Source organism: Triturus cristatus, chromosome 7 (assembly GCF_964204655.1).
Source record: "Triturus cristatus chromosome 7, aTriCri1.1, whole genome shotgun sequence".
Lineage (NCBI taxonomy): Eukaryota > Metazoa > Chordata > Amphibia > Caudata > Salamandridae > Triturus > Triturus cristatus.
In genome coordinates this window covers 710,984,979-711,000,539 of record NC_140590.1, presented here as the reverse complement: position 1 = coordinate 711,000,539, position 15,561 = coordinate 710,984,979, and the positions used below count along the sequence as shown (strand labels likewise).

At 48.6% G+C, this 15,561-nt stretch overlaps 1 protein-coding gene across 5 annotated transcripts in view; it reads left to right on the top strand.

Moving 5' to 3' along the window:
* Nucleotides 1-15,561, top strand: part of BAHCC1 (BAH domain and coiled-coil containing 1) — a 411,074-nt gene that overhangs the window by 312,337 nt on the left and 83,176 nt on the right. For all 5 annotated transcript variants that reach the window (XM_085617382.1, XM_085617383.1, XM_085617381.1 and 2 more), the window contains 2 exons: nt 1,482-2,363; nt 14,203-14,399. In XM_085617382.1, coding sequence (XP_085473508.1) covers nt 1,482-2,363; nt 14,203-14,399 — 1,079 coding nt within the window. The remainder of the gene's footprint in view (nt 1-1,481; nt 2,364-14,202; nt 14,400-15,561) is intronic.

Sequence of the window (15,561 nt, the reverse complement as noted above, 5' to 3'; positions counted from 1 at the left end):
ATTGTAATCACATGTGATGAATCACCTGCGTTGTAACGTGGCCTATTCATAGCTCACAGGCAAAAGCATTCCCTGGATGTGTACCACAGGGTGGAGAGAGCACTTGCAAAATCTGTTGTAGATCCAGCGAGGATGGGATAGACCAACACGTACAGAGGCGGCGCCCAGTGGCCCCTTAAAGTACTACATCGAATACAGTCTTGAGAGAGTCACACAATACTGCATTCTTGTCACTAATCAGGTTATGACACAGGTTGAGATACCACAGGGAGCAGAAATGGCGAGTAGCTGCCATATGGGTTTTGCTGAGATTCTGAAAGGAATAGACAGACATTGTTGCACTAGTGACGTCCATTGATTAGTCTACGTGATGGCAGCCACCATTGCAACAGTGACACCTACTGGTCAGTCAGAGCATACCACTAGCTGGGAGGCAGCAAGGTCGTCCAAGGCTGAAATTTATCAGGCTACCTAGAACATTATTTTCTCCACTGCCATTAAGCTTCGTGTTGAAGAGCAGGACTGGCACTGTCTGCAGCTGGCAGGGGCGCATGCCCAGAGTTTCTTGCAGCATATTGGGTATTTGCGCGTGTTGTAGAAATCCACTTGCAGGACATAAAGCTGGTCCCAGCCCTGCAATAAGACCACTGTGCCAAGAGTTTTTTATTACTGCTAATGGGGTGTACGGTGTCCTTGCCAGTGCCAGGTCCTACCTACGCACCGGGGACCTTGGCTTCAACAGTACATGCCAGGCTTCAACCACTTAGCGGAAAACAATACGAGTTGCTGCTCCATGCCATCGATGTATTTGGCACTGATGGAACATGCAGCTGCTACTGTGACCGGTTCTGGCTTTTTGTGCACAGGTTATTGTGGTATAAAGTCCACCGTGTCTTGGGTCTGTGAGCCATGCTGGGTTGATCCCTAATCAACAGAGAGGCACTCCCCCTCGTCTGCAGAATGTGCATGTGCTTGATTCTTCCACTTCTTAGCCTGAGATATTTAAAAAAATTTCTCTACTAAAACCTACTTCTGAGCTACTCGGCAGATTATCCCTTTGCATGGAGCCCCGCCCCCTCCACATGCAAACAAAGCTCTCTGATACAAACTGAGTACAAAGAGTGTGAGTGTGGCTTGTGTATTTTAAAGGGGTTTTTGTTTAGTGGTGTGTTGTATGCATTTGGGTAGCACCTGCTGTCTAGGTTGCGTCAATCTGTAGTGGTTTGGAGATTCGAATGGTCTGTGTCAGGCTTAGATGCCGAGTCCCCTGCTATGAGGCACAAATAAGAATTATTAAGGTGATGATAAAAAGCTACAGTGGTGCACAGAAAACAGACACATAGAGCGTGCTTCGTTTTACAGAGCAAAACAGATCAAGGGAGTCAATGGAGTCCAGCAGTGTGCTGGAAGTTAGCATACAGGCCACCTCATTTGTTATAGTTATAAAGTTGCTAGTCTCACCTTGTCTTTTGTCTCCACAGATCTGCCTCCAGGATACACATATCCAGCTGTCAGCATGGGCTACTCGTCTCCTTCCTTGCGTGACGTGCGCCCTGCGGACCCTGCAGACCCCGATGCTATGCAAACCGCCCCCACAGCAGCGGAACCAGAGCAGTCCAGGACTGTCACACCTTCGGGGACCCCTCACTGTGATGAGCCATGTGCTGCTCCCCAGGTGCTGGCCGAGGCCACCATTCTGGATGATGTCGAGAAGGAAGAAGCCTCTACCCCTGAACCAAAGGAGACACCTGAGGAGCAGCTGGTCCCCGAGGTGCTACCCCCGTCTGATGTCATCCCTGTCCAGGAGGACCTGGAGGAACTTGGAGGAATGGACTGTGGGGCCCTCTTGAGCCAGGAGACTTCTCAATGTGAAAGCCACACTGAGCCTGCTCAAGAAGCTCCGGAAGAGATTCCCGACTCCGAAGAGGAGACTGTTGAGCAGGTCACAATTATCTCAACAATCCCCTCTCCTAACACCTCCGAGGAAACCCTGGTGGACATCAAAAACCTGGAAGAGCAAGCCCTGGAAAAGGAAGAGGAGGAGGTGACCTCGGGAAAGGAGGCTTCGCCAGAAGAGCCGCAGGAAGTTGCAGAGGAGAAGCAGGAAGTGGACATGTTGGCTACTTCACCAAGTGAAGAGCGGCTCCAAGGTTCTGTTTGTAGTTTGGAGGCATTGATTGCAGCTACCATCAACTTAGGTGACTTACCTGCTCTCTTTGAGACCAGCTCCTCCCCTTCAAGATCATCCCCAAGCCTGGACAACTCAAGCTTCAGCCACAATTCAGGGAACAACGGGATAGCGCTGCTCAGTGAGCTAGCCAGCCTTGAGTTCAATCAGCAGAAGTCGAGCGAAGTCAACGAATGTAAGTGTTAAACTTTTGGTCTTTTCCAATCTACCTTCCTATTGCCTGAGCCCACCACCGCTAGCTTATATACATTTTTGAAGCTTTCAACGCAGGGTGCTGCATATAAAATGTTGCTAGGTCTGATGCCGAGGATGGCATTGCACAGCCGTTCTAGGCAACAGCCTTTCCGGGGGTCTTATACGTCATAGGCTCATGTATTCTGCCCGCTGCCTCTTAGAAAGTTAACCTCCCTTTCGATGCATTCCTCATAAGCAAGCAGCTCATTGATAAGGACGCTGCTTCTGCTTTGGTGTCCAGTGAAAAGCTCTACCCCTGAAAAATATATGATACAAATACATATTCACCCTGTAACATAGAGGAAGAATGCAGATCTAAAAAAATGTAGCGTGAGGTCATGTTGAGCAAGTGTCCCAAGTCATAGACGCAGATATGTTCACTTTCCTAATCTCCTTTGCATTCCAACAGTTGTGATCTTGTTGCATCCTAATTTTTAACAGGGTATGTCATAGAAAACATTTTTGGTTTTTTTAGTGGATTTAGGGAATATTCAGGCTAATATTTGCATTTTTTATATTTCTAAATCTATATGTTGGGTTTTAGGTTATATTGTAGTTTGCATTTTTTAGTTCGTTTTGATCACTCAGACCCCTGGTTTCGTGTCAGACTAAGGGCAGCTCAGATGGTGTGCCAGGGATTTACTCCCATCCCAAGGGATCAGGGTGGTGAGTTCTGTCCGAAGCCATCGAAGCGTTTCGGGTTTTGTTGCTGACCCGATGCATGCGGCAAGCGCAGCACTGACCTTCCACCACTTCCCCCATCTGAATCAGCCTTGCAAGGACAGACTCCTTCACATGATACACCTTGCTTATGGGTTGAACCTTTGTCCTTCTTGGGTTCATTGGCCACTTCTCATGTATTCCGACTATATTTATGAAGGTTAAAAGGATCATCATTATTAGTGATGCTGATGGTGATGAGAGTTCATAAAGTTCACTCCACGGCCAGTCGTCTCAAGGGGCACCAATAATGGGCGTTACGCACCCAGCTCTGCGGCACTCATTTTGTTGACGCTTGAGACAGCTCTTCTAGATGTTATCCATTGACCAATAGGTAACACACAGATCTATCGAATCGGCTTTAACCCCTTCGGCGCTCATGACGGAACGGTTCCGTCATGAGCGTCGGTTGGGCTGTGCTCATGACGGAACCGTTCCGTCATGAGCCCGCCCGCGCAACGAACCTTCAGCGTGGCGCGGGAATCCGCGCCGCGCTGAAGGGGATAAACTGCAAACACTTCTGTTGTCATGTGCATGGTGCCAAATCAGCTCCTTCCCTTCTCAACTTCTGCAAGAAACTGAAGATCAGGCTGTTCAACTAGGAGCTACGCCCAACCTATGTTCATGTTCCAGCGCCTAGACACCCTCGCGGATGATAAGTTGTGCCATACAAATCGACATAGCATAACAAATCTTAAATATAAGGCCCATTTAAGAGCTCCTTCCTGGCGTGTAAAGCAAGCTGTGGCATAGCCTACCTAACCACCACATGAATGTCTTTGTCTTGCCGATGGTCATGCCGAACTTTCCATCAATATTTGTGGTGGCTAAGTAGGCCAGGGAGGTTCCTCTTCCTCAGTTTACTTAATATGGGAAGGGCTCCCAAAAAGAATGGTTTAAAGTTCCCAAAATTAATTTCTTTAAAGAAGTGCATAGCTTACCAGCAATAATTTCAACTTGCCAAGTATCGTAAACATTGATGTTTTGCAATCCCCATTTTTTGTGCCTTAAAATGAATGTCATTCTTAAGAGAAAACACAAAACATCCCTTTTGCTCCTTAAGTTCAACAGGAGCAGAGGAGGGTAAGAAGTTACTCTAATAGCAAAAATGAAAAGCATTGGCAAAGCTAATAGGTCTTGTCTTATTCTAACAAATGCAAAAACAGGAATGCACAAATGCAATTTAACTGTGTCGCTTCCACCAATGCGGTGTAGAATCGTAAAGCCAGCCATGTGGCTTTGCCAATGTTGGGGAAAAACATTGCTTTCTGTATAAAATACACATAGGAAATGCAACATTCAATATGACAGCATGATGATTGAGTGTACTTTTCAGATGTAAGATAGTATCTCTTGCGTAACATCTGAAGCACTTCCTAAGGGGCAGAATAATACATCTAACAGCCAATAACATGAGGTCCGAAAGAAAAACAACTATGGGTGGAGCGAAAGCCCACTTAATTTATATATTAATCATTAGGTCAGCAGACAACTGAGCTTTCAAGCCAGACTTAAAACTGGGAATTGTACAGAGAAGAGTAAGTTGAACGTTGAAAAGTTATTGAAGAAAAAAATAAACATCTCTCCCCTTCCAAAAAGACACATATTCATGTTTCTCACGCTTGTGTATACAGCCTATCTCTGTAGGGTCTGGATGCTTGCAAAAAGGATTATATACTTCTCATCACAGCCCTGAGTCGGACTTGGCTTGCAAATTATGCGGTACTGGTGCACTTCTAATACTTACACTGCAAGGCTAGAACGTGTGGATGTGTATTGTAAAACTGTGGGTCTAGGGGATATGTTCTCTCAATACAAAAATTGCTGGGCTTGGGGTTGTGCACTTCTAATGGTAACATTGTAGGGCTAAGGAAAGCGCATTCTTAATGCGAACACTGCTTGACCCTGAGAAACGCACTTCTAATAATTACACTGCAAGACAAGAGGGCGTGAAATTGTAACTATAACACTGTAGGCCCAGGGGATGTGTACTCATTATACTAACATGCACTGGGGTTGCTGCACCTCTAATTATGAGCACATTCTTAATGCTAAAACTGCGCGACCATGAGTAGCGCACTTCTAATGCTAACAAGTTAGGCCTATGGGACGTCACTTTCAATTGCAACACTGCAGGCCTGGGGAATGTGCACTAATACTAACATTTCTGGTCTAAGGGAGGTACACATCCTTCTGTAACAGTGCTGGGCATGGAAGAACACTCTCTTACTGCTAACTGCTGCACCACCCGAAGTGCACTTCTAATGCTGGTACTGCAGGGCTAGTTAAGGTGCAGGTCTAATGTTTACATTGCAAGACTTTGGGACATGTGTTTCTTATGCTAACACTGCAGGTCCGAAAGATTGTGGAGCGCTCCTAATACTAGGTAGCTGGGGCCGTCCTAGCATTAACACTATTGGACTAGCTGAGGTGCACTTGTTTTGCTTTCACTGCAGGTGCAAGGAAAACACAGATATACTCCTAATTCCTAGGTGAGGTCCCCTCCTAGGTGAAAGGCGCTTTTAATGTTTACAGTGCAGGACTAGGGGAGGTGCAATCCTAATGCTAACACTACATTGCAAGGGGAGCTGCGCCCCAAATGCTAACACTGCAGAGCTAGGGATGGTGCACCGCTTGCGCTACCGCCACAGAACTAGGCAACATGCTCTTCTGAAGCCAACCCTGGAGGGGTGAGGGTGTGCCACTGATGCTAACACGGCAGGGTTAGGGGAGGGGTATTTCTGATGCTAATACAGCAGGGCTCGGAGATGTGGCCTAACAGCTAGAGTGGTCGAACTCGAAGCTGGGGAACCGGGTTTGAGTCTTGGCTAGGACGCTCAACATCCTGTGATTCTGGGCAAATTACTTAATCTCCCCATGCCTAACAAATGATTGTGTTCATCTGTAACGCAACTGTTGCTCATGTAAAGCGCTCTGATACCTTCGGGTCGAGTATGAGCTATATAAAACTCCCCTCAAAAAATACTGCGGGCCTCGGGACGTGCACTTCTAATATAATGCTTCAGGGCTAGGGGAGGTGCATGTCTAATTACAATGCTGCTGGACATGGGGAGGAGCACTCCTAGCAGCCGCGGTCGCTGCAGGCAAGGACGGTGGGGCCAGGCTAGGGGGTATTTCGAGAGACGACCATGAGAGAAAATTAAATAAATAATTTTCCCCTCAAGGTCGTCTCTCGAAATACCCCCTCACCTGGGCCCACCGCTCTTACCTGCAGGGGCCGCAGCTGACTCCTAGAGCTAACAATACCAGGCTAGTGAACTGGTAAATGTTAACACAGCAGGGTTGGAGAGGTGCGCTCCTAATGGACAACGGGAGTGCGCGTCTAGTGCTTCCACTGCAGCTAGGGGAGCTGCTAGCCCAGGGGGTGTGGGACTAGGGGATGTGATCCTACTTCTTATGGGTGGCAGGTGCTAATTCTCATCCATAGTCCCAATCCCCAGGCGTCCAAATGTGCTTTTCCCCAACGATACTTACCGGCCCTTCAGAGGCACTAGCCTGTCAGGAAGTCTCCCGGCTCCCTTCTAAGCCAGTCCACGCTTGGGCGTGAGAGGAGAATGAGAGGAAATCGAGCCTCATAAAAGTTCTAAATTTACCCTGCATATGGTGGAAGTGTTAAACTAAGCACAACTGTTTATTGTACTGCGTTCCTATTTTTAGGAACTGGTTCTCTGTTACTGTTTTCCCAAGTGTTAAAAAAAAAAGTTTTTTTAACGTCGCCTGCCAACATTCTTCTGCATCTTTTGTACAGTTTAAGACAATGTTCTCATAAAATTAATTTCCCTAAAGGCTTGTATTTTTGTTGCTCCCCTGCCCAGAGAGTGAGACTGAAACCCGACATTGCTGGCTTGGCCGTGATGCAGAGGCCTCTGCGGTAATCAGGAAGTGCTTCCTTCCCTGACTACGCCCCTGGTTTTCCTTCCTGCGGATCTCCTCCGCACCGGAAGAACAGCCATTGGACGGGCTTATTCCATGTGGAAAAGAAAGGGAGGGGTGGCCAGACAAGCAGGAAACAAAAGACACACAATTGATAGACGGAATGCAGAACAAATCGAAACATTCACCCCCAGTCAAGAGATCTGGGTTAAATCCATCATTCTTTTGCTCACCATGCCACCCCAGTTTAGACCTGGCCATATGCACCGGAAGATCAGCCATCGGACTGGCTTATTCCATGTGGAAAAGAAAGGGAGGGGTGGCCAGACAAGCAGGAAAAACACAACACGTTTCTGCTGCTCGCAGGATTCCATGAAATTGGAACGGCAGTGGTGTAGATATGAAATTGAAAAATACAATGTAAAAAGGTTACTTTGGAGAGCACCTTTTTACAAGTTGAGTCCCCCCAGAATGGGCGGGTGTCTTGTCTACGATGGGGGAATGCTGTTGCAAGAATTTGAATGCGGGTTCCCTGACAAAGGGCTGCTCCCACCTCCTGTGTGCAGACTCTTCCCAAATCTGTAGTCTCACAAACTGAATGTTGCTTCTGCCTGTGCTGCTTACAAGTGTACCATCACATTGTGATTCCTGCACAAACAACTGACAACTGTTTACACACAGAGTGCAATTTTAAGTGGTGCATTGTTTATCGCAATTACTATTTTGCACAGTCTGATAAAGTTTGCACCAGCATCAATTTTGGCATGTTAAATCTGCCAGAATTTAACAGGGAAATAAGCCTGATTTTAATCTGTGCGAGGCTTCTTCTGATGGCTGCCTGAGGCTGCTCCCACTGACTGCCTGAGGCTGATCCCACTGACTGCCTGAGGCTGCTCTAACTGACTGCCTGAGGCTGCTCCCACTGACTGCCTGAGGCTGCTCCCACTGACTGCCTGAGGCTGCTCCCACTGACTGCCTGGGGCTGCTCCCACTGACTGCCTGGGGCTGCTCCCACTGACAGCACAAAGCTGCTCTCTCCCACTGACGGCACAAGGCTGCTCTCTCCCACTGATGGCACAAGGCTTCTCCCACTGAATGTGTGAGGCTGCTCCCACTGACTGCCTGGGGCTCCTCTCACTCACTGCCTGAGGCTCCTCTCACTGACTGCCTGAGGCTCCTCTCACTGACTGCCTGAGGCTCCTCTCACTGACTGCCTGAGGCTCCTCTCACTGACTGCCTGAGGCTGCCCCCACTGACTGCCTGAGGCTGCCCCCACTGACTGCCTGAGGCTCCTTCCACTGACTACCTGAGGCCGCTCCCACTGACGGCACGAGGCCGCTCCCACTGATGGCACGAGGCCTCGCCCAGTGACGGCACAAGGCTGGTCCCACTGACTGCACGAGGCTGCTTCCACTGACTGCACGAGGCACCTCCCACTAAAGGCACGAGGCTGCTCCCACTGACGGCACAAGGCTTCTCCCACTGATGGCATGAGGCTGCTCCCACTGACGGCACGAGGCTGCTCTCACTGACAGCATGAGGCTGGTCCCACTGAAGTCACGAGGCTTCTTCCACTGACGGCACGAGGCTGCTCCCACTGATGGCACAAGGCTGGTCCCCCTGACGGCACAAGACTGCTTCCACTGACAGCACAAGGCTGCTCCCACTGTCTGCCTAAGGCCGCTTCCACTGACAGCACCAAGCTGCTTCCACTGACGGCACCAGGCTGCTCCCACTGACTGCTTAGGATGCTCCCACTGACGGCCTTGGGCTGCTCCCACTGATGGCACAAGGCTGTTCCCACTGATGGCACAAGGCTGTTCCCACTGATGGCACAAGGCTGTTCCCACTGAAGGCACGAGCTGCTTCCACTGATGGCACGAGGCTGCTCCTACTGATGGCACGAGGCTGCTCCTACTGATGGCACAAGGCTGCTTCTACTGACGGCACGAGGCTGCTCCTACTGACGGCACGAGGCTGCTCCTACTGACGGCACAAGGCTGCTCCCACTGACGGCACAAGGCTGCTCCCACTAATGGCACAAGCAAGGCTGCTTGCACAGACCATAGAGGCACCATTCTCCATCTTTATGAGACTGTTCCCACTGAGCGGGTGAGGCAATTACCAATGACTGCGCAGGCCTGCTCCCGTACACTGTCTGTGGCTCCTCAAAGATTGGTAAAACCCAGCTACCTTTAGATACTTGCCCTCCAAAGCGCTTGGCACTCTAACATACTCTGAAAGATGTGAATCTCGAGGTTTTGGGGATCACTCTGATACAGCAAGCTGAGACCTTGAGATGGTCGCAACAGATTGTCTGAGGATTGTAACCTCGGGAGCCTTATGACTGCTGCAAACTGGGAAGCGTGCAGATGACTGAGCCTGTCTGTGCTGCTGCCTGGATCACTCTGTTGCTGCCTGAGATGTCTGGCAGTCGGATGTCTTGCATGCACCCCACTGCCCACCAGTGAGGAGATGCAGTACACTATGCACATAAAAATTGTAACAACCCTGCAACTTGCCTTCAAAAGTTTTGACCAGTCCATGATGGTGCCCAATGGCATACTGCTTCTGTGCATAATCATTTCTGATAAAGAGCCATAAATATGTTTTTAAAAAACTGGTCTCTGCCAAAGTTCAAACAGAATCAGGAAAAAATCCTGTAGGCAGAGGTGGTCTGAGCTCTCAGTAAGTAGTCTGACTAGGAAGCGGGAAAAAAAGCAATGGAACCTCTTGCACGAGGAGGAGATTCCACTGGAAACCCCCGTGCACATGCATGGCCATTGAGATGCTGCTGGGGAGGCGAGGGGCCTTGTGTTGTAGTGTTGCAGCACAGGCATCTTATAAAAATCTTATGCTCTTTAAGATGTTGCATCAGATGACACACCGCAGTCCAAGCCCACTTGCGTCAAACCTTAGCAAGAGCTCTGAGCCCGTACCGCGACCACCCCTGACGGGGTCCCCTGCCCCCAGCTCTGCTTTCAGCTGAAGCAATTACACCTGCAGGACTTGGACATATAGTTGCAATCTAATAAGAGCCTCACACCGTGGTCCTTGAGAACTGATAATTGCTAATCCCACCCTTTGTCCACCTGCCCGGGGTGGAGAGGAGGAAAACTGACTTCTTTGGTCTGTATTCGAATACACAAAGGACACAGAGGGGGAGGGCAATTGAAGCCCTCGGTGCACTTATGAATAAGCTCGAGACAATGCATCAGGGTTGGCGGTACTAGGAGTCCTTTCTTTCTCTAACCGGGACTCCTTCGTCCGACACTTTCCGTGGCTCATTCGGAGCAGCTGGGGGTAAACTTTAGTTCCAGACCTTTTTCCCTCAATAGAGAGGGTCCTCCTTGCTGAGTTTCCCATTGACAGTCAATGAATGAGGTAATGCCGCGAAGGGATACAGATTGAATAATTGGGATGCGCAACCTCAGAACCTGATGGAGCAAGATCGGGAATCTCCCCAGGGCCCATTGATCCTGCGGATGCGTTTTATCCAAGCGGTGATGTAACCCATATAGAAATTCAAGAAGGGCAGCCCGAGCTGACATCATATCCCTGGCCTCTCCTCCCACTGACATCATTAGCTAGGATTAGACAGGTATTATGTTTTCTTTCCCCACAGAGCGAGCTACCTTATTTAATATTTAATTGCAAATGGACCCCGCCATTCATCTCTGCATGGAGACCCTTCCGTCCAGGCATTTTTTGCCACCTGCACTCGCGTACGCAGAACACCCTCTGATGGAACCCGGGGATCTGACTCATTCTGTGCAAGCCCAATGGGTGGCCAGTTGTGAAATTTCCAGATTTCTCCACAAGCTAATCCTTTATTGCTCATATAAAGTTGATATAAGTCAAAACGTTACAGCAACTTACAATAAACTAGGTACAAAGCATTCCCAGTGGTCTTGCAGTAGTGATATCCAGAAACCCAAAGAAGGAGAAACATCAAAAGCTCAACTCCTAGACTGCGAGCATCTTGTGTACTCCAGAAATGATGGCAGCGTTGGACAAGAGGAGGGATATGTAAAGTCAATGAAAAGCAGGGGATGCAGAATGTCCAGGGAGTGATAGAGCAAGAATTATCGTTCAATGATGCAACCAGAGGTCCTGTTAGTGGAGGAAGACGTTATGGTGCAGCAGGACTTTTTGCCGCGTCAGCACCGTCCTGCTTCCGGATCGTGCCTTACTTCCTCACTGTCAATATCATGCTTCCGGATCGTCAGCGCCATGCTTCTTCAATGCCAGTGCCTTACTTCCTCATTGCCAACACCCTGCTTCCGGATCGTCAGTGCCATGCTTCTTCAATGCCAGTGCCTTACTTCCTCATTGCCAACACCCTGCTTCCGGATCGTCAGTGCCATGCTTCTTCAATGCCAGTGCTCTACTTCCTCATTGTCAACACCCTGCTTCCGGATCACCAGTGCCATGCTTCTTCAATGCCAGTGCCTTACTTCCTCATTGCCAACACCCTGCTTCCGGATCGTCAGGACCATGCTTCTTCAATGCTAGTGCCTTACTTCCTCATTGCCAACACCCTGCTTCCGGATCGTCAGTGCCATGCTTCTTCAATGCCAGTGCTCCACTTCCTCATTGTCAACACCCTGCTTCCGGATCGTCAGTGCCATGCTTCTTCAATGCCAGTGCTCTACTTCCTCATTGTCAACACCCTGCTTCCGGATCGTCAGTACCATGCTTCTTCAATGCCAGTGCTCCACTTCCTCATTGTCAACACCCTGCTTTCGGATCGTCAGTACCATGCTTCTTCAATGCCAGTGCCTTACTTCCTCATTGCCAACACCCTGCTTCTGGATCGCCAGTGCCATGCTTCTTCAATGCCAGTGCCTTACTTCCTCATTGCCAACACCCTGCTTCCGGATCGTCAGTACCATGCTTCTTCAATGCCAGTGCCTTACTTCCTCATTGCCAACACCCTGCTTCCAGATCGTCAGTGCCATGCTTCTTCAATGCCAGTGCTCCACTTCCTCATTGTCAATACCCTGCTTCCGGATCGTCAGTGACATGCTTCTTCAATGCCAGTGCTCTACTTCCTCATTGTCAACACCCTGCTTTCGGATCGCCAGTGCCATGCTTCTTCAATGCCAGTGCCTTACTTCCTCATTGCCAACACCCTGCTTCCGGATCGTCAGTGCCATGCTTCTTCAATGCCAGTGCTCTACTTCCTCATTGTCAACACCCTGCTTCCGGATCACCAGTGCCATGCTTCTTCAATGCCAGTGCTCCACTTCCTCATTGTCAATACCCTGCTTCCGGATCGTCAGTGACATGCTTCTTCAATGCCAGTGCTCCACTTCCTCATTGTCAACACCCTGCTTCCGGATCGTCAGTACCATGCTTCTTCAATGCCAGTGCTCCACTTCCTCATTGTCAATACCCTGCTTCCGGATCGTCAGTGACATGCTTCTTCAATGCCAGTGCTCCACTTCCTCATTGTCAACACCCTGCTTCCGGATCGTCAGTGCCATGCTTCTTCAATGCCAGTGCTCCTTCAATGCCAGTGCTCTACTTCCTCATTGTCAACACCCTGCTTCCGGATCGTCAGTGCCATGCTTCTTCAATGCCAGTGCCTTACATCCTCGCTGTCAACACCCTGCTTCTGTTTTCTTCACACCACCAGTCTCAGAATACAGCACTTTGGAGGTTAGAGAGTGCCTCGTTAGTTCAGGCACCGTGCGCAGGTCTGTTGCAGATATCGCGATGCGCCACCTTGTTTCCGGTATCGACGAGAGCTCGGAATGGCATTCGAGTTTTGCTGCTAGTGGCACCAGTGCTGATGCGGGAAGAGAAAGAATATGCATAGTGCTGTCTTTCCGCCTGTAAGCTGAGCCCCACCACATAAGACCCCCCTTCCTCCACTCCTGGACCAAGAGGTCCCGCTGCAATATCCAGCTGACTGTTGACACTATAAACCCCGGTTTAATGACCTGTGATTATTGTGAGAATACGAAATGTTTTACGTGGACCGCAGCATTGATTGAACAACTGCCCAGTGAGTGAGCAGGCTTTCGTCCGGGTGCCAAACTGAGTCTTTTTTTACTTTCTAACCTGAGAAAGTATACACTGACTCCCAGGGTTCTGCTGCCTCGTGTCATCTCAGCTTGGACAAAATGTATTTCATGTATGCATTGATTTTCAGGCTGGTGTGTGAAGTGTGAGGAATTACAGGTTCGAGTCAACGTCACAGTTAATTGATACTTTCCACACATTGACGTTCGCTTTCTTAATTTTTATTGCAAAACAATATGGCATTTTCCAAGCCATCATGTTAGATGGTGGAAAAAACACAATATGTGAATCGATAAAAGGGGCAGGGTGCAAAACTAGTGTTCAAGGTAAGTGACGTGTGTTCTCTTTAGCATCAGTACGTCGCTTTCATCCACCTAGAAGCAGTTTCAGACACTGCAAATATTCAAGGATGCTATGAAGAGTAGCCCGATATGGAATATACTCAGTCACATTGGAGATTGTTAGCAGGGGTGGGGATGCAAGCGGCATTAAGATGTATTCCTAGTTTACACACATAATTCCATACAATGCCAGTGACCTAGTTGCACACTTGCTGTACCACCCTAGCTCTGTTTATATTGAAGGTTTACACTGGCTGGCAACCAGCTCTTACTGCCAATTACGATTCATGTGTTTCTTATGAAAAAGTGATTCTTCTTTTCAGAATAATTCAGCCGTGCATTTTGGGGGAACCAGAAATCTTAAATCGTCCTCTGTCCTGCGCTGCTTTGTGATTTGCATTCTAGTAAGAAGCGAAGCCACAAGGACCAGATTGCAGTGTAATACAGAAGGGCTGGCCAGCTCACAGCTGCCAGCTCACAGCGTGGCATTTCCGAAACGACTTTTGCTATTGCATGCACCTCCTTTCCTTGTCATGAGTGTGGGTGCGGAGCCTTCTGCTATCAGCAACAGTTGCTGCGTTTCTTTCATCTGATTCCAGGGTGTAGATGATCAGCCTTGTCTGGCCACAGGAGTTAGGTGGACTGTGTTTGTTTATGCGGACCAGTACAGTATATGAAGCAACGCTTCATAGTAAAACGAGCGCGTTGAACCATCACTCCCACTCACTCTGCCGCCTCAGCTGAATCTGCCTCCCTCGGTGCTTACCAGCTCTCTTTTTTTGCTTTCCACCATAGGTGACCGAGAAGATCTGGTGGCCTTGAACCTTCAGAGTTTAGCCACCATCGCAGCTGCCTGGTCCTTGGTAGAAACACACAGTGTGGACATTGGGCCGCCTGAGATCGGGCTCCTGACCAACCAGTGCTGTGCTGCCTCCACCCCACTAGTGCGCCCTCCACGCAGGAAGTTCACATGGGTCCCTAAAGTCAAACCGGTAAGCCAGCGAAAGAAGTCATGCTGCCTGCTGCTGCTGCAATAATGCACTGAAGGACACAGGGATGAGATGGTAGTGCAATGGGAGAGGCTAGAATGTGTCAAGAGACAGTGGGAGAGATGGGAATGCCTTGGCAGACAGGGGCAAAGGTGGTAATGCTCTCTGTGATGTTAGGAGACCCACTGGAGAACACCGGGTAGAAGCAGTGATCCATTGGTAGACTCAAGAAAAGGCTGCGATGCGGCGGGGAAGAGTCGTATGGTATTGTATAATTTCTATAGTTCTTTCATTCCCGAAGTCAAGGTCCCAAAGTACCTTGCAGACCGGGGGCCAGTGGTTCTGATTCTGTGGTGCATGGATGTTAGAGACGGTGTCATCGAACAGAGCTGAGTCCTGGTGTTGTGTGTGATGATCAGTGAGAGCACACCAAACTTGACACAGTGAAATATAATTGAATAGAAGGTTTGTGGTAGAAAGCAAGGAATAGTGAGTATAGGCTCATACGCAGCATATGCAAACCAGCTGAGGCTGTCTGCTTAGAGGTACCTGGGCCTTAGATGGCGGAGAGACAGGATTTCATGGCTCTTCTGAATTGCAAATGATTCTGGCAGTTTAGTCCATAGTGTGCATGTCTGTCCTGAGAAGCAGCCACCTCATATGCATGCTTTTTGGAAAGTGAAATTTATCTGCAGTATTGCAGAAGAAGCAAGTTTTTTTCTTTCAAAAAATGACATTCTTTCTCTTCTGTAAACAACGAAGTTGTTTCCTTTTTTTTTTTTACAAGAGTTTTTCCATAAACAATGATGATCATGTCTTGTGAATACTTTTGTCATTTTGTGTACATTTTATATATTTATACATTCATGTTGAAAATAAATGTGTCTACAATTGTATATTTAAAAAAAAGAAAGTGAAATATTGTCATGATTATTGTTAGTCCACAGACAATGTTGATGAAATACAAATTCAGGGGTAAGACAGGTTTAGTGGGGAGTTTCTTTGTTTGAAAAGGCACCGAGGAGCGGCATGTTGTAGTGAGAACTTTGGAGACAAGATAGAAATGAAGTGGGTGACAACGAAGAGGGAGAACTTCATGAGACATGAGTGAGTCAGCAGTGTGTTAGGAGACACTAGATAGGACCAATATGACAGTGGAGGAGGA